Source organism: Heptranchias perlo, chromosome 4, assembly GCF_035084215.1.
Source record: "Heptranchias perlo isolate sHepPer1 chromosome 4, sHepPer1.hap1, whole genome shotgun sequence".
Taxonomy (NCBI): Eukaryota; Metazoa; Chordata; class Chondrichthyes; order Hexanchiformes; family Hexanchidae; genus Heptranchias; species Heptranchias perlo.
This window is the reverse complement of record NC_090328.1, coordinates 68,960,815-68,985,919: the sequence shown is the minus strand read 5'-3', so window position 1 is coordinate 68,985,919 and position 25,105 is coordinate 68,960,815. Positions and strand designations below refer to the sequence as shown.

The window sequence follows — 25,105 nt, the reverse complement described above, 5'->3', positions numbered from 1 at the left end:
TGGGACATCCTGAGAGATGTGAAGTGGCACTTATAAGTAGGCATATCAGAAAGCATGGGTAACATTTAATACAGAATTCCCTTGAGATACATTTTACGAATACCAGGTTGGCAGTGCAGTAAAAAGAAAAATCTTTAAGCAAACAATTAGTGTAACATTCCTATTCAAAGTAGCACACCTGCAAAAACTAAAATAACCAATTTTCTGTAAAAAGCATTCAATTGTAAGAAAATGTCTTGATACTCAGGTCTCCTGAGTACAGCCTGTACTATGCTAATTGACCAGCTCCCAGTCTATGTGGAAGTCTAAAACATACTGACAAAAATCACACCATGGATCAGTGGTCTTCGTTTAGTTGCCTCCGAGGTCATACTTGCACAATGAGTATCTTCTGGGAGAGATCTGAACAGCTAGTGTGTAGAGTAGATAGTAACTGTTTTTAAAAAATATCTTTTGCTGTGTTTATTGATTTCTTATTTCTGCACAGAAAGGAAAATTCAGTTTTTGCAATTTATTACTTTTAGCTCTTATGTGACAGGCCTCTCTGCAGACTTCTTAACAGTAGCTGGCAATTTCAGCCAAGATCTGTGAAGTGGCTCTTTCTCCTTCTCTTCCCTCCCCATCTAATTGTAAACAATTTTACAACACCAAGTTATAGTCCAGCAATTTTATTTTAAATTCACAAGCTTTCGGAGATTTCCTCCTTCCTCAGGCAAATGTTTAAAATTAAATTGCTGGACTATAACTTGGTGTTGTAAAATTGTTTACAATTGTCAACCCCAGTCCATCACCGGCATCTCCACATCATGACTCCCCATCTAAGAGGGAGCACTACCTACCTAACAAGATTAAAGTTTATTCCTCCACAATTTGTATTGTGAAAATCAAAAGGACATTCAAAATTATAGGGATCCCTGAAGTAACTGTGAGTTCAGATTGGGCTGCATTTTCTCCTCCTCTACTGAAAGTACTGACTGTGGCTGAGCTCCATTTCCATGAGTGCTAAGAGCCCTCGTTCTTCATATAGAGCTACATTTTCATCTTCTTGCTATTTTTAGCTAAAAAAGGTAGAGGTGGCCATAAAGCGTGATACTTGTGTCCATCTTTTCACTAAAAATAGTGAGCAGTGGAGAATATGCCTCCTAGATGGTGAGTGTTAAACAGCTATTTGACTGTGGAAGATATCACAGCCAAACCCGATTCCATCATCACCTGATGGCCACAGAATGCAATTTTCAGCAGGAATCACTGAATAGTAAAAAGTGGAAGGATAAAGTTGTAGAAAATATGTGTGGGTTTCCAGGTATTATAAATAAGGTTATAGCGTACAAAAACAAAGAGTTAATGCTAAACTTACACAGTTGATTAGTTATGCTGCAATTAGAATTTTGGGCTAGAAATTCGGCTGCTTAGCGCCCGTTGTTTTGGCGCTACGCAGCCTCCTGAAGTGCCAAGATAGCAACTTGGCTGTGCACGCACGTTTCCAGTGTGATGTGCACCGGATGCCATCTTGGTGTAGGTATTAGAGCATGCGTGAATACCGAATGCCAGAAGCATGTAAAGTAAGGAGAAAATGGATACAATGGGCACTAAATTGGGCTGTGTAGCGCCCGTTGTTTTGGCGCACACACGTTTCCTGCGTGACGTGCGCCAGACACCATCTTGGTATAGGAGTTAGCGCAGGCGCAGATAACGAACGTTGGAATCATGTAAAATAGGGAGAAAATGGCTTCAATCAGTGTGCAACGCTGATTTAAAGTGATAAGTCCCAAAATGGTGTCTAACGCTCAACTCAACACACAGTCTTAACCCTGACCATCTGAACGTGTCTTAGAGTGCCTGGAGGACCCCCTACCAGCCCTATTTAAAGGGACCATGCAGGATTTACAGGTGAGTGGCTGGATTATTGCTTCTGGCTGCTGAAATATTTGTAACTGTTTTTGGAGGTCTCCTAGACTTCAATACTAGTACACGGGGACATAGCCTAACAATTAGAGCCAGGACCTGCAGGAGTGAAGTTAGGAAATGCTTCTACACGCAAAGGGTAGGAGACGTTTGGAACGCTTTTCTGCAGATGGCAGTTGATGCTAGCTCACTTGTGAATGTTAAATCTGAGATTGATAGATTTCTGTGAACCAAGGGTATTAAGGGATATGGGGCTAAGACAGGTATATGGAGTTAGGTCACAGGTCCACCATGATCTCATTGAATGGTGGAACAGGCTCGAGGGGCTAAATGCCACTGCCACTTGCTGCCTCCTGATATGTGCCACCTTCTCCTGCAAGAAAGCGGGACGTGTGTCTGGGTGATGTACCTGTCATGGTTGAATAGCTGCCAGTGTGTGTGGCCCGTGAGCTGTGGGTGGGCGGCTTGAAACAGTGGTAATGTGTAAGGGTGAGAGGAAGCATCTGATTGGAAGAGTTGAGTAATGATGGAGAGAGTTTATTGGTATGTGGGGGATGGGGGTTGTAGTGTGTGGTGCAGCTGGTAGGAGACGGCACTTGACAGTTGACCTCACTCACCTTGACCGCTTGCGTCAAAGCATTGAACTTCTTCCTGCACTGCATCCATATTCATGGTGCTGTGCGCCTGGCATTGACTTCGTCCCCCGCTGCCTCCCACTGCCTTTTGGGTACATTTCTGGAGGGCTTCTTGCTCCCCCCTCGCCCCGCAGATATAGGATGTCCCTCCTTCTGTCCACCTCTTGCACCAAGGCCTGTGGTGCATCAGCAGAGAACCTTGGTGCACACACTCTCGCAGGCCTGGTACAAACTCAGATCGGCAGGTTGGTGAGGTCTGGCGTGCAGATTGGAGGATGTGGGATTTAGTAGTGTGCTACCTTTATTCAATGTTTTAACATAAGTCCTCAGTTTGTAAACATAGGGATGGGACCTGCATCTGTGTTTTAAGTGTGTGATGTCTGCTCTCCGTTCAGACTCCATGCAGATAGCAGACTGTTATTTTCAGCCAATAACAGGTACCGGCTACCTTTAAGAGATTTTAAGGGACAGCCTGCCTTTAAGAGATTGCGGCTCCCCCTGCTGGTGGAAATTGCGAATTGCATTGAATCCTCGTGTCAATGCTGATTTCAAACGCTGTTTGAAGGTAAGTCCACAGGCCGGATGAAAGTCTCGTCTTGCCTGTGCAGGAAGCACCGGGCGCGGAGTAATCGCAGATCGCGTGACCCAGGCCCGGTTTTTGAGGTTATCCAATTTAACCCCCATTGTGTCCAGTTTTTGACACTTTACTTTACAAAAGATGTCAAGGCCATGGAAAGGGTTCACTAAGATGATACCAGGGATGAGATGCTTCAGCTTTGAGGAGAGACTAGAGAAATTGGGACTCTGTTCATTAGAACAGAGAAGGTTAAGATGAGATGTAATAGAGTTGCTCAAAATTATGAGAGGTTTTGATAAGGTGACTAGGGAAAAAACTATTTCCACTGGGCAGCAAATCAGTAATTAGAAGGAGTGGGGCCATAGTTCCAATAGGGCCGCTTTGCTGCTGCATGTACGGTGGAGTAGAACTTGCCTCTGGCCAACTTGAAGGCCACAGACCCTCTACTGTGCTGGGGACAGTGTCATTTACATGGATGGGCTGGGTCACGATGCCTGTAAGGGCACTTCAGAAGGGAGGCACCACAATCCGCCGGCAGATATCAGAGCGGTCACAACCATCCGATAGGGGGACCCATCCAAGGCCTAATAATAATGTTTCCTTTTTACTCTTCAGCTCCTAAGGGAGCAAAAAGTGCTTTTTTATCAGTGGGAGAGCTCCCCAGACATGCTCCGTCCTCCCCCACCGGAATTTCCTGTGCAGCTTGCATGAGATGGAATCCTGACAGAACAAATACCGGCCCCCAATGGGCAGTGAAGGCAGAAAAGGCCCAAAAATGATAGCCGGATTCCGGTTTGGGGAGTGCAGCTTGCCAGCGGCATGGTAATGAGGCCTGGCCTCTAACTGGTTCGGGCTTCTTGCCGGCAGAAACAGGCAGGCATTCCATCCACTGCTCACCCGTTCCATGCCTGGAGTTAAAATGTACCTCTAGGAGGTAACTCAGTAAACATTCCTAAAGTACTAATAGGAACAATAGTTTTCCAATTATAATCAGCACCAGTTGTAGCTTAGTGGAGAGCAAAAGAAGGCCTGTGGATGTTAGAAACTTGAAACAAGAACAGAAAATGCTGAAAGGCATGCCAGATTGATCAGATGCTGAAGAGAAAGATAAGTTAACATTTTGGGTGTGACCTAATTCTCACTTTCAGATCCTGATCAACCTACTCTGCCTTTTAGAATTTTCACTTTTCCTGCTAACATACGAACATAGGAAATAGGAGCAGGAGTAGGCCAGACGGCCCCTCAAGCCTGCTCCATCATTCAATAAGATCATGGCTGGCCTTCGACCTCAACTCTACTTTCCCGCCCGATCCCCATATTCCTTGATTCCCCTAGAGTCCAAAAATCTATCGATCTCAGCCTTTCATATACTCAACGACTCAGCATCCACAGCCCTCAGGGGTAGAGAATTCCAAAGATTCACAACCCTTTGAGTGAAGAAATTCCTCCTCATCTCAGTCTTCAATGGCCGACCCATTATCCTGGAACTATGCCCTCAAGTTCTAGACTCTCCAGCCAGGGGTAACAGCCTCTCAGCATCTACCCTGTCAAGCCCCCTCAGAATCTTATATGTTTCAGTGAGATCACCTCTCATTCTTTTAAACTCCAGAGAGTATAGGCCCATTCTACTCAATCTCTCCTCATAGGACAACCCTCTCATCCCAGGAATCAATCTAGTGAACCTTCATTGCCCTGCCTCTAAGGCAAATATATCTTTCCTTAGATAAGGAGACCAAAACTGTACACAATACTCCAGGTGTGGTCTCACCAAAGCCCTGTACAATTGCAGCAACACTTCCGTGCTCTTGTACTCCAACCACCTTGCAATAAAGGCCAACATACCCTTTGCCTTCCTTATTGTTTGCTGTACCTGCAGGTTAACTTTCTGTGTTTTGTGTACAAGGACATCCAAATCCCTCTGAACACCAACATTTAATAGATTCTCACCATTTAAAAAATATTCTGTTTTTCTATTCTTCCTACCATGCTAATTGACAAGCATACAATGCACTCTTGCGCACCATATTAACAGAGAGCGAGCCTATGCAATACTGTTGCTAAATTTCTCCAGCATAAACTCCATTATTGCATTCGTACTGGAGCTATATGATGGTTTTGCTTTGATAAAGCAAATCAATGGATTTAATTGGAACACATTAGGTGTAATTCATGGCTTTGGAGTTATATTGAGGGATTCAACCATTACACCATTTGTTTTTGTTTGTGATGTAGGTGGGGTCTCTGGAGCAGGCCATGCTTGATGCTTTGGTAATGGACCGGGTGGACTTTGTGAAACTGCTGATAGAAAACGGTGTGAGCATGCATCGCTTTCTCACCATCTCCAGGCTTGAGGAACTCTACAACACGGTCTGCACATCCACTTATATACTTTAAATTCATACAGCTTGGTTTCAAATGTTAATAAAAAGATTTATTTGCAGAGCATAAACACAATGGTATAGTGGTAGGGATGCCAAAGGCCCTTGCACAGACATAGCTGCCCCAGCCAGATACCTTTGCACAAATCTCGCTCAAGACTATTCCATCTAGACAATATTTTTTTAAAATTTGGTGACTAAATAAAGCCAGCTTATGGCTCTACCTCAAGAATTCGAGATATTTACTAAATCAGCTGCCTTGTCTCCTATTTTAAAAATAGTATTCTTGGATGTTGGCAATGCTGGCATGGCTGCATTTATTGTCTATCCCCAGTTTCTCTGACAATGTAATGGTGGGCCTTTTTAAACCGCTGCAGTGCTAGTGGTGTTGCTGCCCAAACAATGGTGTTAGGCAAGAAATTCGGTGAATTTGACCCAGTGACAGTAAAGGAATGGCGGTACGGGTTTGAAATTCATCTTGGTCGGCAGTCAATAGAAAAGAAAATCGAACTGAGTGTAAAACGGGCCCATTTTGCACTACCACCCAGGATGTATTTCACTCCTAATATGTCCAAGTCAGGATGATGTGTGACATCGAGGTGATGATATTCCCATGATCTTCCTGCTCTTGTCCTTGGTGGTAGAGGTCACGGGGCTGGGAGGAACTATCAAAGTAAGCTTAGTGAGTTGCTGCATTGCATCCTGTAGACAGTATATACTGCAGCCAAAGTGCACCAGGGAGGGGAGGGGTGGGATTATGGCCAGAACGATGCTCAGTGGGCTGGGGGAATGCTAGGACAAACTTGTTGCTTAGTTGGAGGGAGGCAAAGCCAGAATGATTCTCCTTGTGTGGGCAGTATTCAAGGCCAAGTTACTGCTTAGTAAGGGGTCGATGGAGGGAATGGATATTGAGTCCAGTGGCAGTGGTGCTGATCAGGTGAACTGCTCAGTTCTGGTTGCTGTCGAACTTCTTTAGTGTTGTTGTGGCCGCATTCATCCAGGTGAGTGGTGAGTATTCCATCACACTCCTGACTTGAGCCTTGTTGATGGTGATGAAGCTTAGGTCAGGTGAACTACTTATCCCAGAGTACTCTGTTTGATCCCTGGACTGTGCTGAGGTGATGGTTAATCTTCAATATTATTTTTTAATCTGCATTTTCATTGAAAATTTACTGACTTATCAATGATTCACTCCACAGAAACAAGGTCCAGCTAATCTCCTGCTGCACCACCTGGTTCGAGACATGAAGCAGGTAAAGTTGGACACAGAGAGAAAAAAAATGACTGTGCAATACAAGCAGTGTTGTGACACTCTGCCTGTAAACTGTTGCCAGACTGATTCTTAATTCCATAGAGATCTATGATTCAAGTCTGGATGGTGTGGTTATATGTGTATAAGGAATGTGGTCACATAATCCCTCTCAGCAATTCTGGTCCTCATTGGTCAGCACTATTCTCTAGGAATGGCCTTTCTTCCGTCTTTCGGAAGAGATGTTAAACCGAGGCACCGTCTGCCCTCTCAGGTAGACATAAAAGATCTCATGGCATTATTTGAAGAAGAGCAGGGGAGTTCTCCCTGGTGTCCTGGCAATTATTTATCCCTCAACCAACATCACTATAAACAGATTATCTGGTCATTATCTCATTGCTGTTTGTGGGATTTTGCTGGGCGCAAATTCGCTGCTGAGTTTCCTACATTACAACAGTGACAATACTTCAAAAGTACTTGATTAGCTGTAAAGCGCTTTGGGACGCCCTGAGGTCTTTCTTTTTCTTTTTCTTTATTATGATACAATTAGTTACGTGTAATGATAACTTGGTCAGTGTGCAGTGTGTAGAGGTGATTTTAGACTTTCTACATAGTACTGTAGAACTTTTTGGTGGTTGTTATTTTAGATTTTTTCATCCTGATTTTCCCTTCTTTTGCACATGTGATCATTTGGATGTGTGCAAAATGGATCTCATTTGTATTAATATTTTGCTCTGAGGCGCTGAAACATATACTATTTTAAGAGGGTAAATATATGGACATTTTTGGATTAATTGTAAGTTGTGGATAGAATGCAGGAGGCCCCTTGTAAGGTTAAATAATGTTATTTTAATGAAAGCTTTACAAAATAAAAAAGAATCTCTCACCTGCATCCTGTACTATAGACAAGATCCTAAACGCTGTGAGGGGGAGAAAGATTTGAAAGGCAGTATTAAATTGATTATCTGTCTGGTAAGACAGTGAAACCAGGCATGATTTTCTGAGGAAATAGGAGTGACACTAATATGGGCAGCTAGGACACTATTGATATGATTGAGGCAGCATTGTTTGATACCCTTCACCTACTCTGAAGCTGATGGCCATTATATTGTTATAGGTATAACAGCCGCACAATAATTGAGGAACAAGTCAACAAGGGAGAGGCTATGACTAGAGGGTCTTTGGCAGTTTGGGAGCACATCTGGGGAGATCCTCGTCCCCATCAAAGCCTGCTGGGCTGGTGAGGATGCCTGGTCCAACCCAGCCAGAAAGGGGAATAGACTTCCCCCAACAGCCTCCTGTGTCAGGGGCCACTTGTAATATCTAAAGAAAAAAATTACCACCTCTTATCTTTGGGTGGTCCAGGCACCAAACTTGGCCTGGACTAGCCAGGTGAAACCCACATCTGCATCTGCCTGCAAGGCACAGCTGGTGATATGATCAGGCATACTGCACTGATCCTACGTTAAGTCTTGACTGTGGGCAGGGGGCACGGAAACTCCCGACTTAGGGAGTCTCAACCCCTAGCACCGACTCCCTTTGCAACAATGGCCTTGAAGGGGTGGTCGGAAGCTCCATCCCCACAAGGCCATGCAGGGAAGCTTTGCCCCGCCACCAAGACCTGATGTATGCAGGTTGTGACAGAGTTTGTGGCTGTTCCAGTGGATTCCCACTGAATTTATGCTGGAGTCTGCTGGTACAGTTATATATTTTCAGCCCCAATATGCCATCTCCGCTTCAGTTATTGTCTGTAGAAATTCAACTGAAATGAATCACATCAGTAGGGAATGACATGATTGAAGAGATTTTTACAGCATAAATACAATGATGCTAATTTTATTGAGAATTCTAATGCAAGCTTCTGTTTGTAGAGCAACCTTCCTCCTGGTTACAAGGTTACTTTGATTGACATTGGCTTGGTGATGGAATACCTGGTAGGAGGTGCATACAGAAGCAGCTATACACGGAAATCCTTCAGACTCCTGTATAACAGCCTCTATAGACAGCATAAGGTAAGGAACATGCTGGCCACTCTAGTGCCCTTATGGGGATAGTCCTATTGCTATGCTGGTGGAATCACATTGGATCATTAATCACTGTTAAGTTATTGTTATCTTAAGCACTAACTCTTGATAGCTGTGGGCCTGTCAGTTGTGGAATACAAGAAAGCAGAATAAGACAGTGTTAGTAAGATTGTTCCTGAAATCATAATTTATTGGCATTTGAGCTAACCATTTCCCCCCACTTTTTGGGGGAGGCAGGATTTCCTGAGTGTAAGTAATATTCACCGTGACTTACTGCCATGCAGTAGATGACAGTCTAGGTATATCAGCTTGGCTCAACTAATAGCACTCTTACCTCTGGGTCAATGGGTCATGGATTTGAGTCACACAACCAGGTTTGAGGGTATAATCAAATCTGACACTCCAGTGCAGTAGTGAGAGATTGCTACATTGTCAACAGTGACATACTTCAGAAGAGATGTTAAACTGATCTGCCTGTTAATGAATTGATGGTAATGTTCAAAGAAGAGCAGTTCTTCTGATGTCATGGCAAACATTCCTTCCTCAATCAATACCAAAAGTAAAACTGATTAACTGGTCATTCATCCATTCATGTTTGTAGGACATTGCTGTAACAGAATGTTGCTGTGTTTCCCGACATAACAGTCACTGTACTTCAAGAGTAACTCATTGGGCTCAATTTTAAAACGGAGCTGAGAAGGGGGCGGGGCGTCAATTTGAGGTCGGGAAACCATTAGTACGGGTTTCCCGGGCGTCCTTACGATTTTGATGTAAGGACGTCTTTTATTTTTTTTTGTCGGTTTCCCGTCCGACTGACCGGCCTGATTGACAGGCTGGTCTCAGTCGGATGGGAGACCAGCCAGGGATAGGACGTCTTCAGGTAAGTCTGCAGGTAAGTCTTTGTTTGTATGGATGGGGGGTGTGGGGGACAGGGGGCATGGGTGGGCAAGGGGCATAGGTGGGCACAAGTGGGCATGGGCGGGCATAGGTGGGCATGTGGGTCGCGAGTCATGAGGGATGGGATGGGGGGGGTCAGTCACGGGGGGTGGCATCGGGGGTCAACGCGGGGGTCCGCGATCCTTGGGGGAGAGGATCGAGGTCAGAGGGTCAGGTTGGGGGATCAGGGTGGGAGTCGGAGATTCGAGATCGGAGAATCGGGGTCAGGGGCGGGGGGTCAGGGTGGGGGTCGGATGGTCAGGGTCGGAGAATCGGGGTCGGGGAATCAGGGTGGGGGTCGGATGGTCAGGGTCGGAGAATCAGGGTTGGGGGATCGGGGTCGGGGGATCGGGGTCGGGGGTTCAGGGTGGGGGTTGGAGGGTCGGGGTCGGAGGATTGGGGTCGAGGGATTGGGGTCAGGGTCGGAGGATCGGGGTCGGGGGTCCACGAATGGGGGTCGGGGGTCCATGATCGGGGGGGGGGGGGGATGGGTCGGTGCAGGTAGGCTTATTGGGCCTGGGGAAGCACTCCTGCTGCTCCAGGCCCACAAGCTGTACCTTTCTGGCACTTACCTGTTAGTCTCAGGCCTTCTCGCCTCCTTTCACGAGGTGTAAAACAGAAGGCCCGGGAATCCCAGCCCCCCGGGGTTGAAATCGGGAATTAGTGAAAAATGGAGGCCTGAAGCCTCCTGGAAAGGTTTTAATGCCCGACCCATATCCTGGGAGTGGGTTGGCCGTCCGCCTCTCGTCCCGTCTCCGTGAAAACCGGAAATGGGCGGGTTGGAGTCGGGTCTGAAATGGTGGCAATTTTCAATGCCCCCCCGCCCCCAATCCACCCGTTTTTTACTTTTAAAATCGAGCCCATTGTCTGAAGTACTTTGAGGCATTTCAACATATAAGGTGCCAAATAAATTCAAGTTTTATTATTATATAAGTCATATTTGATATTATATAATTGCCACAATATTCTGATGTAGTTTTAGCATTATGAGAAATCATTCACACTTTTTCTTTATTAATTGCACAATAGGAAAATTTATCTAACAATGAGCACAGCTATTGCTCCTAGTTTGTATAGGAATCTTGTTATGATGATTTCATTTGACTATTGGATTCCACTATATGAACTGCACCTTCCTCTCCAGTAGAATTGTTTACTTCTTGCATTTTTATGCATGTTTGTTGTTCAATGGCATTTTTTTAGAAAAAGGAATGCCTTGCATATGATTCTTCCTCATTGAGGCAATAAATCTGAATAACTCCGCTAACTTCTGGTTGTGTGTCTTAATTTACTGTGATTTTGAGTAACTTATTTTGTACTGGGACTTGTAAAATTCCTATCTAGGTGTTGATTGGCTGAACTTAACATCTTATGTCATGTCAGGGTATTGCCCCATCATTCTTTAATATGTTTCTTCCATGTTAGTTAGAAAATACATCTGTTACATACTTTGAGATATCCACATACATATGTACACTCGCACAGTCCATATTTACAGAATACTGTGCACAGGTCAGTTTTAACAACTTATACAGTTATGAGGATAGGGCTTTAATATTTTCCTTTTATAATTACAATTAGAAATATGGTAGATAAAACAAATTGATTCTCAAGAAAATTGTCAGTTTAAATGTAAATATATTACTTATACACATGGCTTAGAAAGAAATGTATTTTCCACAGCGAGTTGGACGTCACAGTGTAACCAGTTTCACTCAAAGCTGGTCCCATCAGTCCTTGCGCCAGAACAGAGAACCAGCTCCCAGAATGGGAAGCGGTGAACAGAGGCTACATTCCCAGTTCATTAGAACAGCCCAGCCATACAAACGCAAGGTACAGCATTCTTCTTCTATGTTTAATAATTACGAATGTTAACTTTTATATTTACATTGCATTATGATATGGAGTATGATGGTGATAAAGATAGAAATGCTCCTAAATCTTCCCAATGCATTAGTAAGCTGCTCAGCCTATCAAATTCACATTATTCAGAATATGTGACCCATTTATTGCCTTATAGTTTCCAAAATTTATGTAGAACATGTAATGGATAAATGGGAACAATGTTACATCCAGCAATATGTCCAAATAAAATTTTACCTCCTTAAAGGCTTCATTAAAAGTTGGAAAGGGCTTTTTCAGCATTACTGAAATTATGTTTTAATTGGGTTTTGTGTTTTATGTTTACACTGAGCTTTGTAAAACTTAACATAAGAACATAAGAAATAGGAGCAGGAGTAGGCCATCCGACCCCTCGAGCCTGCTCCGCCATTCAACAAGATCATGGCTGATCTTCTACCTCAAAGCCATTTTCCTGCACTATCCTCATATCCCGTGATGCCTTTAATATCTAGAAATCTATCGATCTCTGTTTTGAATGTTCTCAATGACTGAGCCTCCACAGCCCTCTGGGGTAGAGAATTCCAAAGATTCATCACCCTCTGAGTGAAACTATACATTGCTGAGATCCTCAGTGCCAATTTGGCCCATAACTGTGAGTTTGGTACAAATATCTCTGTGTCTAACAGTTCTTTTTTTGCTAAGTGCAATTTCAATCCATAAAAAATAATTGAATTCTGCCACTAGGTGTTACTAATATTTTCATTAAATGCAATAAACAAGTTAAAGAGACCAATGGACAAAACATCATGAGTGCACCAACCTTTTCTCCATTTTGAGTCCTTGAATCCACTCTTGGACTCATGTAAATTAGACATGGAAGCCCTGAATGGAACCTTAGTTTTAGAATCCTATATCTGAGTGCTTGGGAGAGAACTAGGGAAAAGTAACTGAGAAGCATTGAAGGAAATTCCAAATTCAAACCAGGCAAAAGTTCACCTAGTTGTAAAGATCAGAATTTGAAGCACATTCTGACCATTTTTATCTGATCTGATATTTTTTTTAGATGTCTACCCTCATGTACGATGGAACAATTTATAGCCTTTGCCCCTTATGGACAATGACATTTGTGAAAAGATTTTCCTCTTTAGTCACTCAGGTATTTTATTTCATCCATGTACCTTGGTGGTTTAAATGGGGTATGCTTCTGAGCTTTTCAGCAATCTAACATCCAAGTTCTCTGCTGATCTAGTGCGGAATGTTGGATGTGTCCAATTTCCTTGGATGTCGATTAGGTGGGAGAAGATGACACATCAGGGACAATTTTATGAATGTTTACTCCCACTGGGGAGCCTCATCTGCTGGGAGTGTACTCTCTCCTCAATTACCTGAAAGATGCTCCTGGTGGGTGAGGCTCCCCGCCAGGAATGTGCATTTCTAAAACTCGCCCTCCGTATATCAATAGTAGATTAAAATTGTGGATAGTACACACCCGACTTGAAATGGTCTTGAATTTCCACAGGGCCAGTGGCTCACTCCTGGCATAAAACAATTGGGAGTGCACATGGCCCCAGGAATATTGACTGGGACCCGATTATTCCAGGTATCCGCCCCAGGTTGCAAGTTTCATTCGGGGTCTGGTTAGGGCTGAACCTCTGTCTGCCCCAAACATAAAGGCCCCTGATGTCAGAGAGGGAGGGGCTGAGGAGATCAAATTCCCACCCTGGATTTCCTCAGCATGGCCTTTATAATGCCCAATGACTTGGATGCCTGGATGAACCTGGCGCACAGGTGATTGGAGTGGCAGAAGTGGAACCGATCTGGGGTCCAGGCCTGGGTCCTGGTCTTGAACCTCCGTATTGGAAAGCTGGCAGGTTTTTGGAAATACCCACTGGGGCCAATTGGGCAGGAATGACTGGGTGGCTAATGAGCAGCGGGCCAATGCTGCAATCATACAAGTGAGGTAACCTCCTTGACCCTGAGTAGTCCAGCAGGTCAGGAGTGGAGGTAACCAGTGCCTGCCTCACAGCATTTCCTCCACCAGACCAGGCCCGAGGACTTTCAGTCCCAATGTGTCCATAGTGCACGGAAATTCTCTCACACTTGTTGATTGGCTCAAATTTCCCAGGAACCAATCAAAAACAGAGACCCAATAAATATTTTGCTTCACTCTCTCTCACTATATTTCTCATAAAATTCTATATATTATCTGATTCACAGTGAGGATTGCCCTGGGAAACCTGGCCCCTTCGGTAACCTAAATTAATCTGACAGCAAAAGGATTTAAGTGACACCGTAAATTGTAAAAGAAAGTTCTAGCAATTTAGAAACTTCATCTGAGTGTTAAGGTTATGGGTCACGATCTTTAATTCTCTCATTGCGGTTTATGCTGTATATATGATGTATGTTACACATTAAGTTTTAAGTGGAAATATTTAGCAGGTAAAGTTCCTGCTACCAGCATATTGGAAATATATCGCCATTCTTTCATCGTCGCTGGGTCAAAATCCTGGAACTCCCTTCCTAACAGCACTGTGGGAGAACCGTCACCACACGGACTGCAGCGGTTCAAGAAGGCGGCTCAGCACCACCTTCTCAAGGGCAATTAGGGATGGGCAATAAATGCCAGTGAAGCTAACATCCCATGAATGAATAAAAAAAAATTCTACAATCTCAGTACAGTATTATTTCCCTGTGTGAATTGTAACATAATTCACTCCTAACATATCCAGAATAATTTGTAGCACATTTCTGGGGAATTGCATATGTAATGCATATGTAACATTATTTAATTGTACAGTGCATTAAAAGTCTAATCAAAAACTCTTTTCCAGCAAGTTCTTACCTTGTCATTTTGCTCAGCAACTGAAAGCTTTGTACACAATGAATCTGCTAGTTTCTATCTACTCCAAATTGTGATGTTGACTTTTACAGGAGAAATCTGTTTCACTCTGTAAGTCAAAAAGGAAGCAGAAAGATGATTTAAATTTTTCGGAGGAGCACGATTCTGCGGGTTTTATCTACCCTTACAATGACCTGCTGGTGTGGGCGGTGTTGATGAAACGGCAGAGGATGACCATGTTCTTCTGGCAGCATGGAGAAGAAGCCATGGTTAAGGCAGTGGTGGCCTGCAAATTATACAGGGCAATGGCTCACGAGGCTAAGCAGAGCAACATGATGGATGACACCTCGGAAGAGCTAAAACAGTATTCCAAGTAGGATTACTCACTATTCACTTTCTACTTTTCTCTTCCATAACTTTAATGTGTTGAAATAGCTAAGAATGAAGTTGAGAGAGATCCAGTAGTAAGATATATCATTCCATGTCTTTTCTGAGAACTGTCTATCCGAAAACTCCTTGTGGAAGCATTTTCCACTATTTTGCACTTTCAATGTTAGGCAGCTTCCAAATAAAATAATTAGGGCTAGAAACTCGGCCATGTAGCACCGATTTTCACGACCGCCAGAGGTCCTAAAATGGTGTCCGGAATGCACGCGTACGCTCCTAGCGTGATGTACACCGGATGCAATCTTGGCAAAGGGGTTTGTGCAGGCGCAGATAACAAATGCCGGCAGCATGTAAAGTAGGGAGAATGTCCGTTAGATCAGTGTGCAATGCTGATTTAAAGGGATAGATACCATTTTGGCATTCAATGCTCTAGCCAACGCACTGTCTTAACCACGACCAGCTGAACATGTCTTAGACGGCCTGGCGGACCCCCCACCAGCGCTATTAAAAGGGACCATGCAGGATTTATAGGTTGGTTGATGGATTATTGTGTTTGGCTGCTGATGCATTTGTACCTGTTTTTGGAGGTCTCCTATACTTGAATGCTAGGCGACAGGACATAGCCTAACATTTAGAGCCAGGACTTGCAGGAGTGAAGTTAGGAAACACTTCTACACACAAAGGGTGATAGAAGTTTAGAATGTTCTTCTGCAAACAGCAGTTGATGCTAGCTCAATTGTTAATTTTAAATCTGAGATTGATAGATTTCTGTGAACCAAGGTGGGAAAATGGAGTTAGGTTACAGATCAACCATGATCTCATTGAATGGCGGAACAGGCTCGAGGGGCTAAATGCCACTGCCACTTGCTGCCTCCTGTTATGCGCCACCTTCTCCTGCAAGAAAGCAAGAAGTGTGTCGGTGAGTGTCCTGCAGGATGTCTGTGTGATGTGCCTGTCATGGTTGAATAGCTGCCAGTGTGTGTGACCTGTGAGTTGTGGGTGTGCGGCTTGCAACAGTGGTACTGTGTGAGGGTGAGAGGAAGCTCCTGATTGGAAGAGTTGAGTACTGATGGAAAGAGTTTATTGGTATGTGGGTGATGGTGGGTGTAGTGAGTGGAGCATTGGATGCGGCTAGTGGTGCAGTTGATAGGAGATGTCACTTGACAGTTGACCTCACTCACCCTGACCACTCATGTCAAAGCATTGAACTTCTTCCTGAGCTGCATCCAAGTTCGTAGTACTATGCGCCTGGCATTGACTGCGTTCCCTACTGCCTCTCACTGTCTCTTGAGCATATGTCTGGAGGGTCTCTTGGATATAGGATGCCACTCCTTCCGTCCACCTCTTACACCAAGGCCTCTGGTACATCAGCAGAGAACCTTGGTGCACACACTCTCGCAGGCCTGGTACAAACTCAGATTGGCAGATTGGTGAGGTCTGGCATGCAGATTGGAGGATGTGGGATTTAGTAGTGCACAACCTTTATTCAATGTTTTAACACAACTCAACAGTTTGTAAACATAAGGATGGGACCTGCATCTGTGTTTTACGTGTGCGATGTCTGATCTCTGTTCAGACTCCGTGCGGACACGTATTTTATTTTTTGCAAATAAGAGGTGCAGGGGCTGCCTTTAAGAGATGCGAGCAAATCATGTGATATTTGGGCCCCCTTGCTGGTGAGAAGTGCGAAGCTGGTGACAGCATCGCAGCTCGGCCTGATTGCTGCGCTACAATCAGGTAAGTGAGGAGGCAGCGCTAATATCTTGTGCTGCCTGCATCAGAACCACCGGGCGTGGGTCAATCACACACCGTGATGCTCGCACCCGGATTCAGGGGTTAACCAATTTAACACCCTATATGTTTTCTTGTGTTTAACAATTTCGGACTTGAAAATCGTGGATGTACCCGGGGTCCAGGGATGTACCCTGTCGCTCCTTATAGTCCTTCCCCCCAACCCAGCCGAAATTTATGGAGTCAGGGGGAGGGGCCACAAGGAATAGGCCTATGGCACACTTGGGCTTAGCTGCAGCACCCCCATTGAAGAAGCCAAAAACGCTGGGCAAAGCTTGCTGGCCCGGGTGGGAGAATGCTGGATCTCCCCCTGGAAGAGGAAGAGACTGTCTCTGTGTCAAGTTGCTACTTTGAATATTTAAATAAAAAATCTTCCCTCGTCTTTGGCAGTACAGGTCCCAATCCCAGCATGGATCTCCAGGGTGGGTCCTATTTCCACTGGGTGTCAGAGAGGTATGACTGTCTGACGAGGTGTAGCTTTATCGATGCTACACTCGGTCCCATTTGTGGACCGAGGCATGGGAACTCCCAACCTTGGGAGTTTGTGATTTCCCTTACATCTATGGCTTGTAGGAGTGTACAGAGGCTCCACCTCCCTAATCCAATAGGCAACTCCACTATAAGCTTGGGAACCAGCATATCTGGATCCCAGCCTAGTTTGCAGCCATTGCAGCAGGCTTCCAGCAAAATTACAGCAATGAGTCGCCAGAATGGTCACTGATTTTTGGCTCCCATCTAATAATTGCTTTTCATTTTTGACAGTTCCTTACCTGTGTAGCAATGACTTCATCCTGATGCACTGATAAACAAAATTCACCAAGGGAAATATGGAAAATGTACCTTGTAGATATTATACTAAAGTCCATTTATTTTACAGTGCTACTTCTCGAATTGCAGCATCAGGGTTAGTTTATGTTGTTTTTGAGGGAGGTGCAAGAGCAGACGGACCTGGCTGGGGCGGGGTGGGGGGGGAACGTATTCACAAATCTTTGAAGGTAGCGGGGCAAGTTGATAAGGCGGTTAAGAAAGCGTATGAGATACTTGGCTTCGTAAATAGGGGCATTGAATACAAAAACAAGGAAGTCATGCTAAACCTTTACAGATCACTGGTTAGATCTCAGCTGGAGTACTGTGTACAATTCTGGACACCACACTTCAGGATGTCAAGGCCTTGGAGAGAGTACAGAGGAGGTTTACCAGTATGATACCAGGGATGAGGGACTTCAGTTATGTGGAGAGATTGGAGAAGCTGTGATTGTTCTCCTTAGAGCAGGGATGGTTAAGGGGAGACCTAATATAGGGTATTCAAAATAATGAGGGGTTTTGATAGAGCAAATAGAGAGAAACTATTTCCTCTGGCAAGTGGGTTAGTAACCAAAGGTCACAGATTTAAAATAATTGGCAAAAGAACCAGAGGGGAAAGGAGGAGAAATTTTTTCACACAGAGGGTAGTTAAGATCTGAAATGCACTACCTGAAGGGGTGGTGGAAGCAGATTCCATAGGAATTTTCAAAAGACAATTGCACATGTAGTTGAAGAGGACTAATTTGCAGGGTTATAGGGAAAAAGCTGGGGTGTGGGACTAAATTGGACAGCTCTTTCAAAGAGCTGGCACAGGCACGATGGGCTGAATGGCCTCCTTCAGTGCTGTAAGACTCTATGATTCTATGATTTGTGTCTGGGGATCTCTAGCAGAAAAATTGTCACTTAAGATTTTTAAATCAAAATATGCATCGGAATTGCGCATAGCAAAATGCAAAACCCATATCACAGGTCTTCCCCCCATGTATTTGTTCAACACCTTTTGGTAAGTAAAAATGATGTTACATATTGTGAGCACATAGAGCTTAAACAGCAGTGATCAGTGAAAAGTCTACAATCAGCTGCTGCTTCTCTCATTCTGTAGCTTGAGATTTCCTACTTGCATAATTTTCAAATTACATTCATAGCAATATTGCTAAAACTGTATATAAAACTTTATTTTAATGAATCTGCATAAGCTTTGTGCTGCTTGTTACAAACTTATCTTCACAAAGTTTTTAGCTGTTGTAACAAAATTATTTATGTCTTTCTTTCATGCATGTCTGTTTTTACATCCTAGGGAATTTGGCCAGCTCGCGGTGGATCTTTTAGACCATGCTTTCAAACAGAATGAGAGAATGGCCATGAAACTGCTAACATATGAGCTGAAGAATTGGAGCAACTCCACATGTTTGAAACTGGCAGTGTCATCTGGCCTTCGGCCCTTTGTTTCCCACACATGCACTCAGATGCTCCTAACTGACATCTGGATGGGGCGTCTGAACATGAGGAAGAACTCGTGGTTTAAGGTAAAGGGGCAGCAGTGGGAATAAGGAAAGGCTATTCATCTCAGATTGCTCTTTCATCCAGAACCTGTTTCAGGACCCAGTCTTGTATGGCCTTTGTCATCTAGATTGAAAATGTCCACCATGTTGTTATAATCCACTGATTCTAATACAGCCTCAAAGGACTCCAGTAGATTTGACAGATCTCCTGTGTTGGTTTGGAATTATTGCCTTTTAAATGTGTTTAAGTTAGTCTCTTTATAACATACTGCAGTATTTTTCCTGGTGTAGATATTAAGTTATCAGCCTGTCATTTCCAGGATAATGCTTCTAACCTTATACCGGAAAAACATTAGTTATTTTCCAATCTTTTGCTCCTACTCATGTATTTAATGAGCTGTGAAAAAATTTAGCAACAGCTTCCTTAAGTACCCTTGGAGTGTTCCATTTGGCTCAGTTGCCTTATAAATATTAAGCATGTCAGTTTTGAATGACCATTTTGCGATAAATTTTAAATTTTTTGTGAATCCCAGTTTCTCACATACTGCTCCAACTACCAAAGGGTCCATACTCCCAATCTCAATGCTGAAAACTGCTGTAAACAATTAGAGTTCTGCCTTATTATTTTCTTTTCCCCTTTATCTCCTGTTTTATTACTGAGGAGCCCAGTTGTTCTTTTAAACATTGCCTACTGTGAATCATGGAACCATACCCCAGCAAGAATCAGAACCTCGAGGAATTGAAGTGAGAAAAGGGTTAAAAAAAAGCCCGGGGTGTACAATAAATCCCTTAGACGACTGATGAGCTGACTGGAAATAGTGCGAGATATCTCATACTCTCCTGGTCTCTCTGAAGGATAGACAACTAACACTCTGCCATCTTGTACATCTCAGACTGCAAACTACAAATCAGATTAATTAAGAGATAAAATTAACAGGGAAAAAGTCAAATAATAGCAGAATAGCAAATTTACAGTGATTCACTTAACTTAGCAAATTTACCTCAAAATAACATTTTGAAGTTGACATAGATCTCAGAAGTATCTCCCTTAGATTGTGTCCATGATCCAAAGTTTATGCGTGAAATCAAATATTCAAGGAGTGCTGCACTGGCTACAGTTCACCAACAACCAGCAAGGCAGAAACGGGGTGACAGTTAATCCCCTTCATTGCTTTGAAGTCTGAGCTGGAACAAAGGAAGCTCAAAAGAGATACTTGTGCAACCGACGAAGCAGTCAAAATTATGGTCAAAAGCATAAAAATTGCCTGACAGGTTTTGCTGATGTAATGTTTACACCAAGATTAACACCTCTGATTAATTGGGTGGCTGCAACCCCTCCCTGCACCCCCCACCCCCCGATTGGCTGGCCAACACCCATAATGGCAGACATCTGTGATACTTTTCAAATTCACCATCTCGTCAGGGCATATACAACCGATCTCATCAGGGTAAAGAAATAACAGGAACACATTAGGCAAGACATATATTCCTCCAATTCTAAGAAACAGACAGCTGCGAGGTTCTCTCCCAGCATGCTGTTGCAGTAATCAAATTAAAGCCGCTACCAGGCTGACACAACCACAGGCTCCCACAAAGAAATATTGAAGCAATTTAGCCAATTTACTGACAGAATTTGGACAAAGCTGATCAGAAAATTGGGTGAAGATCAGCTACACTGAATCTCTGCTCACTTTGAGCATCACCCACATTTCCAGCACCCAGATACAAGGGGGCAGGGAACTCTTGCCTGAAACAAACAGGAGCTTCATTATCATATTGAAATGAATGGGGATGCAATAATTTAATAAAGTAATTTCCTGATATTCATACATGCAGGACCCTGAGTGATATTCATGCCCATGTATAATAGTCATTCAGGATTGCTATGGGATCAGCTGGGTACGGTAGTTCACTTAAAGGCTATAGTAAAAAGATTCAGTGAACAGCTTTGAAGCAATTTCTGCACCATTTTTCTCTTTTTAATATGTTTTTCTTCTGCCACTTAGGTTTTCAGAAGCCTTTGTAGTAACTGTTCTACTTTTTTAACCACCAGCACCATTAGTGCTACCAATGGGTTTCTCTGTAGGATGCTCATATATCTCAGATTTGTGCAGGGCAGAGAGGAGGATGAATGGAGCAATATCGGTGTTCTGTGCCAAATTGCTAGTACCCTCACATTTGTATCTACAGAGAGAGATGCTCTAGTAGAGGATTAATGCTCTAGTAGAGGATTTGTGCTCCAGTACCCAGGCTGTGATAGCAGACCCAAACGTATAACAAAGATATGTTAAGGCCTAACTGATGCTGGGTGGTATTTGGAGGCATGTTCTGCTTTCAGTGGCACTGCATGAAAGAAAGCATGCCAGAGGGATCAGAGGGGAGGCAAGTCAGAGTTGTCTGAATGGGTGCAGAGGAATCAAGTTAGGGGAATGGAGGTCTCTAGAGGAAAAGCAAAGTGAGATCTGCAATTTAGAACAAGAGAATACTTCTGGGGAAATCCAGTCAAATTGCCATAATGGAGAGAGGGTGGAACCTTGTTAGGTAGCCACGAGGTTTAGGGGCAGAAGGGAAGTAAACCAGCGGAAGGTCAATCAGAAAGAAGTTATAAATGGAAGCTAGCTCCTCATCCAACTCAATGTTGAGTGGAACCAACTTCCCTAATCCTACCTGACTACAGAGGTAAGTGAAGACTCATCATTTGGTGACAATTTAACTTCTAATAAAATATCAGTATTATCCATTTTTATCTTTCTCTGTTACGAGTTTTATGTTCTTGGTGACTCAGAATTTATTTAGTGTACCTGTGAATTAATTTTTATGCTTATTGATACAATGGTGTTTGAGAAGCAGTAAAGATATCAGAACTGTCTAGAATATTTCTATAACTGTACTTTGGTAGTTGACACCACCACAACATAATTATAACTTGTAACAATGACCTTAATTTCAGGGAACTGCACTGGGTTTGCAGCTTGGTGCCAAATGCTGGTCAAGGAAGTGTAGCACAAGAAGTGCAGCGTCTTGTGTCATTTCCTCTGCAATGTTTCCCATGGACCTCACCAAGTATTGCTATCTGGAGCCCCATTTTTTTTAGAAATAATGGTTTCAGCATTTTGATATAATCACTGCTGGAATCTCTGTATATACAAATCATAGTATCATAGTATGTTACAGCACAGAAGGAGGCCATTTGGCCCATTGTGCCTGTGCCGGCTCTTTGAAAGAGCAATCCAATTAGTCCCACTCCCCAGCTCTTTCCACATAGCCGTGTAAATGTTTTCCCTTCAAGTATTTATACAAATCCCTTTTGAAAGTTATTGAATCTACTTCCACCATCCTTTCAGGCAGTGCATTCCAGATCGTTAAAACTCGCTGCACAAAAAAAAAAATTTCCTCTTGTCGCCTCTGGCTCTTTTGCCAGTCACCTTAAATCTGTGTCCTCTGGTTACCGATCCTTCTGCCACTGGAAACAGTTTCTCCTTATTTACTCTATCAAAACCGTTCATTTTTTTGAACACCTATATCAAATCTCCTTTTAATCTTTTCTGTTCTAAGGAGAACAACCCCAGCTTCTCCAGTCTCTCCACACAACTGAAGTCACTCATCCCTGGTACCATGCTAGTAAATTTCTTCTGCATCCTTCCTAAAGTGTGATGCCCAGAATTGCACACAATACTCCAGCTAAGGCCTAGCCAGTGTTTTATAAAGGTTTGGCATAACTTCCTTGCTTTTGTACTATATGCCTCTATTTATAAAGCCCAGGATCCCATATGCTTTTTTAACACTTTCCACTTTCAAAGATTTGTGTACATACACCCCCGGGTCTCTCTGTTCCTGCACCCCCTTTAAAATTGTACAATTTAATTTATATTGCCTCTCCTCATTCTTCCTACCAAAATGTATCACTTCACATTTCTCTGCGTTAAATTTCATCTGCCACATGTCTGCCCATTTCACCAGTCTGTCTATGTCCTCCTGAAGTTTCTTACTATCCTCCACATTATTTACTACATTACTGAGTTTCGTGTCATCTGCAAACTTTGAAATTATACCCATTACACCCAAGTCCGGGTCATTAATATATATAAAAAGAGCAATGATCCCAGTACCAACCCCTGGGTAACACCACTCTATATTTCCCCCGAGTTTGATAAACAGCCGTTCACCTCTACTCTGCTTTCTGTCCCTTAGACAATTTTGTATCCACGCTGCTGCTGTCCCTTTTGCTTACAAGTCTATTATGTGGTACCTTATCAAATGCCTTTTGAAAGTCCATATACAAAACATCAACCTCACTACCCTCATCAACCCTCTCCATTACTTCATCAAAGAACTCAATCAAGTTAGTCAAACATGATTTTCCTTTAACAAATCCATGCTGACTTTCATTTATTAGCCCATATTTTTCCAAGTCCCAATTAATTGTGTCCCGGATTATTGTCTCTAAATGTTTCCCCATCACCGACGTTAGGCTGACTGGCCTGTAATTGCTATGTTTATCCCTCTCCCCTTTCTTGAACATGGGTGTAACATTTGCAACCCTCTAGTCCTCTGGCACCATTCCCATATCTAAGGAGGACTGGAAGATTGTGGCCAGAGCCTCCGCAATTTCCACCCTTATTTCCCTCAATAACCTATTTTTATAAACTATATACATATGTGATGTCCTTAAAATAATATATCATGGAATTTGTAACATTTCGCACATTTTCAATGGTGAAATGCTAAATGGTTGAATGTAAACATTTCCATCACACTGACTTCCTTCCTCTACATGTAATGATGATGATGTAGCTGCTTTCATTTAGGTTCAGAATGCAGCTGAGACTATTATAGGTTAGGCAGTTAAAAAAGCAAATATTGCTCTATGTTTAATTGATTTAAAAGTCAAGGTTTGATGGGCACACTATGCAGGTGTTCTGTTGTGGTTCTCTATTTTTAATGTGACTTTTTTTGTCGTTAGGTTATTCTGAGTATTCTTCTGCCTCCCAGCATTCTGATGCTGGAGTTTAAGAGCAAGGCTGAAATGTCCCACATCCCTCAGTCTCAGGAGTTCCATCAGTTTGCTCGACAGTACAGTATACAAAACTCTAGTACTGCCAAGGATGACCAGCCTTCAGTAAGTTTAATGGGTTACCTTAAAGCACCTTCTGTTAGCTGTAGCAGTCTTTGGATATTCTAGGTGTGTTTTAGGCTGTCAGAAACAAAGGGCAGAGCTTCCAATTTCGACGGGGCGTAAAACAGGCGGTGGTGGAGGCGCCGCCCGTTATAAATCCCACCCGTTCTTCCTGTTGTAGTGTATAATTGCCGATTGATCTGTTACCGCCCATTATAAACCATGCCGCCAAAGTTGAAATTTCCGCCCAAAGTCTAGGTGCAGGATTGTTTCCTGTTTGTTGTTTATAGTGAAATTGTAAGCTGAGTATAAAAAATTCTTCTGTGATTTTGCTACAAACAGTTACCAGAGAAAATCTTCCCCGGATATTGTAATAACATCTTCCTTTTAGCTGAGTTTTAGAATGTTGATGGGGGCAGGGGGCACCCACACCCACCGGACTCAAGTATCCTGCTGGATGTCAACCCAGAATTCAGAGCCGGCGCTCCAGTCTCCACTCGCCAGGACTGTTTGGTGCTGGGTTTGAACACTGCACCTGCTGAAGGAGCGCTACCACTAAGCTAAAGGCTTATTCCCAGTGTTAATGGATGCAGAGAATCAAAGGCTCCTTCCAAGTAAACAAATTCACTAGTTTACCTTCAACTCAAAAGAGTTCCAAGGATCAAGGTGTATATTTTACATTTTATGTAAAGTTAAAGAGAAAATCTTTTGATAAACTGTCATTATAAACCTCCCCAATCTGATAAAATAATTTTTCTTTAAATTTAAGCATTGAGGAAATATACCCCCAAATCCTACATGACAGGGTGTGGTTAGGGGTTGACTCCAGATTGATTATATACCACTTGGAAGATCAGCTATTACTTCCATTTATTTCCACTTGGGAGTGTACTCCACACTCAGATATGTTTAGATATCTATTCAATAGTCTACAATAGTCTTTTCAGGAGTATTTTTGATTTTTCTAACAAAAGATGGAGTATGACACAGAAAAAGGACCAGAAACACCTGAAGAAAGTCAAGACGAGATCATTGGCACAAGACAGAAAGGACTGCCTTGGACCAGAAAGGCCTATGAATTCTATAACGCACCGATTGTCAAGTTCTGGTTCCACACGGT

The 25,105-nt window shown here is 43.2% G+C and overlaps 1 protein-coding gene across 5 annotated transcripts in view; it reads left to right on the top strand.

Annotated features, from left to right (window-relative positions):
* trpm6 (transient receptor potential cation channel, subfamily M, member 6) overlaps window positions 1-25,105 on the top strand; it is a 149,864-nt gene that overhangs the window by 53,301 nt on the left and 71,458 nt on the right. For 4 of the 5 annotated variants that reach the window (XM_067983082.1, XM_067983080.1, XM_067983081.1 and 1 more), the window contains 9 exons: window positions 5,350-5,484; window positions 6,695-6,748; window positions 8,616-8,756; window positions 11,388-11,537; window positions 12,610-12,702; window positions 14,478-14,758; window positions 18,665-18,893; window positions 23,833-23,988; window positions 24,960-25,103. In XM_067983082.1, the coding sequence (XP_067839183.1) occupies window positions 5,350-5,484; window positions 6,695-6,748; window positions 8,616-8,756; window positions 11,388-11,537; window positions 12,610-12,702; window positions 14,478-14,758; window positions 18,665-18,893; window positions 23,833-23,988; window positions 24,960-25,103 (1,383 nt within the window). The remainder of the gene's footprint in view (window positions 1-5,349; window positions 5,485-6,694; window positions 6,749-8,615; window positions 8,757-11,387; window positions 11,538-12,609; window positions 12,703-14,477; window positions 14,759-18,664; window positions 18,894-23,832; window positions 23,989-24,959; window positions 25,104-25,105) is intronic. The other variant, XM_067983083.1, reaches the window with a different exon arrangement.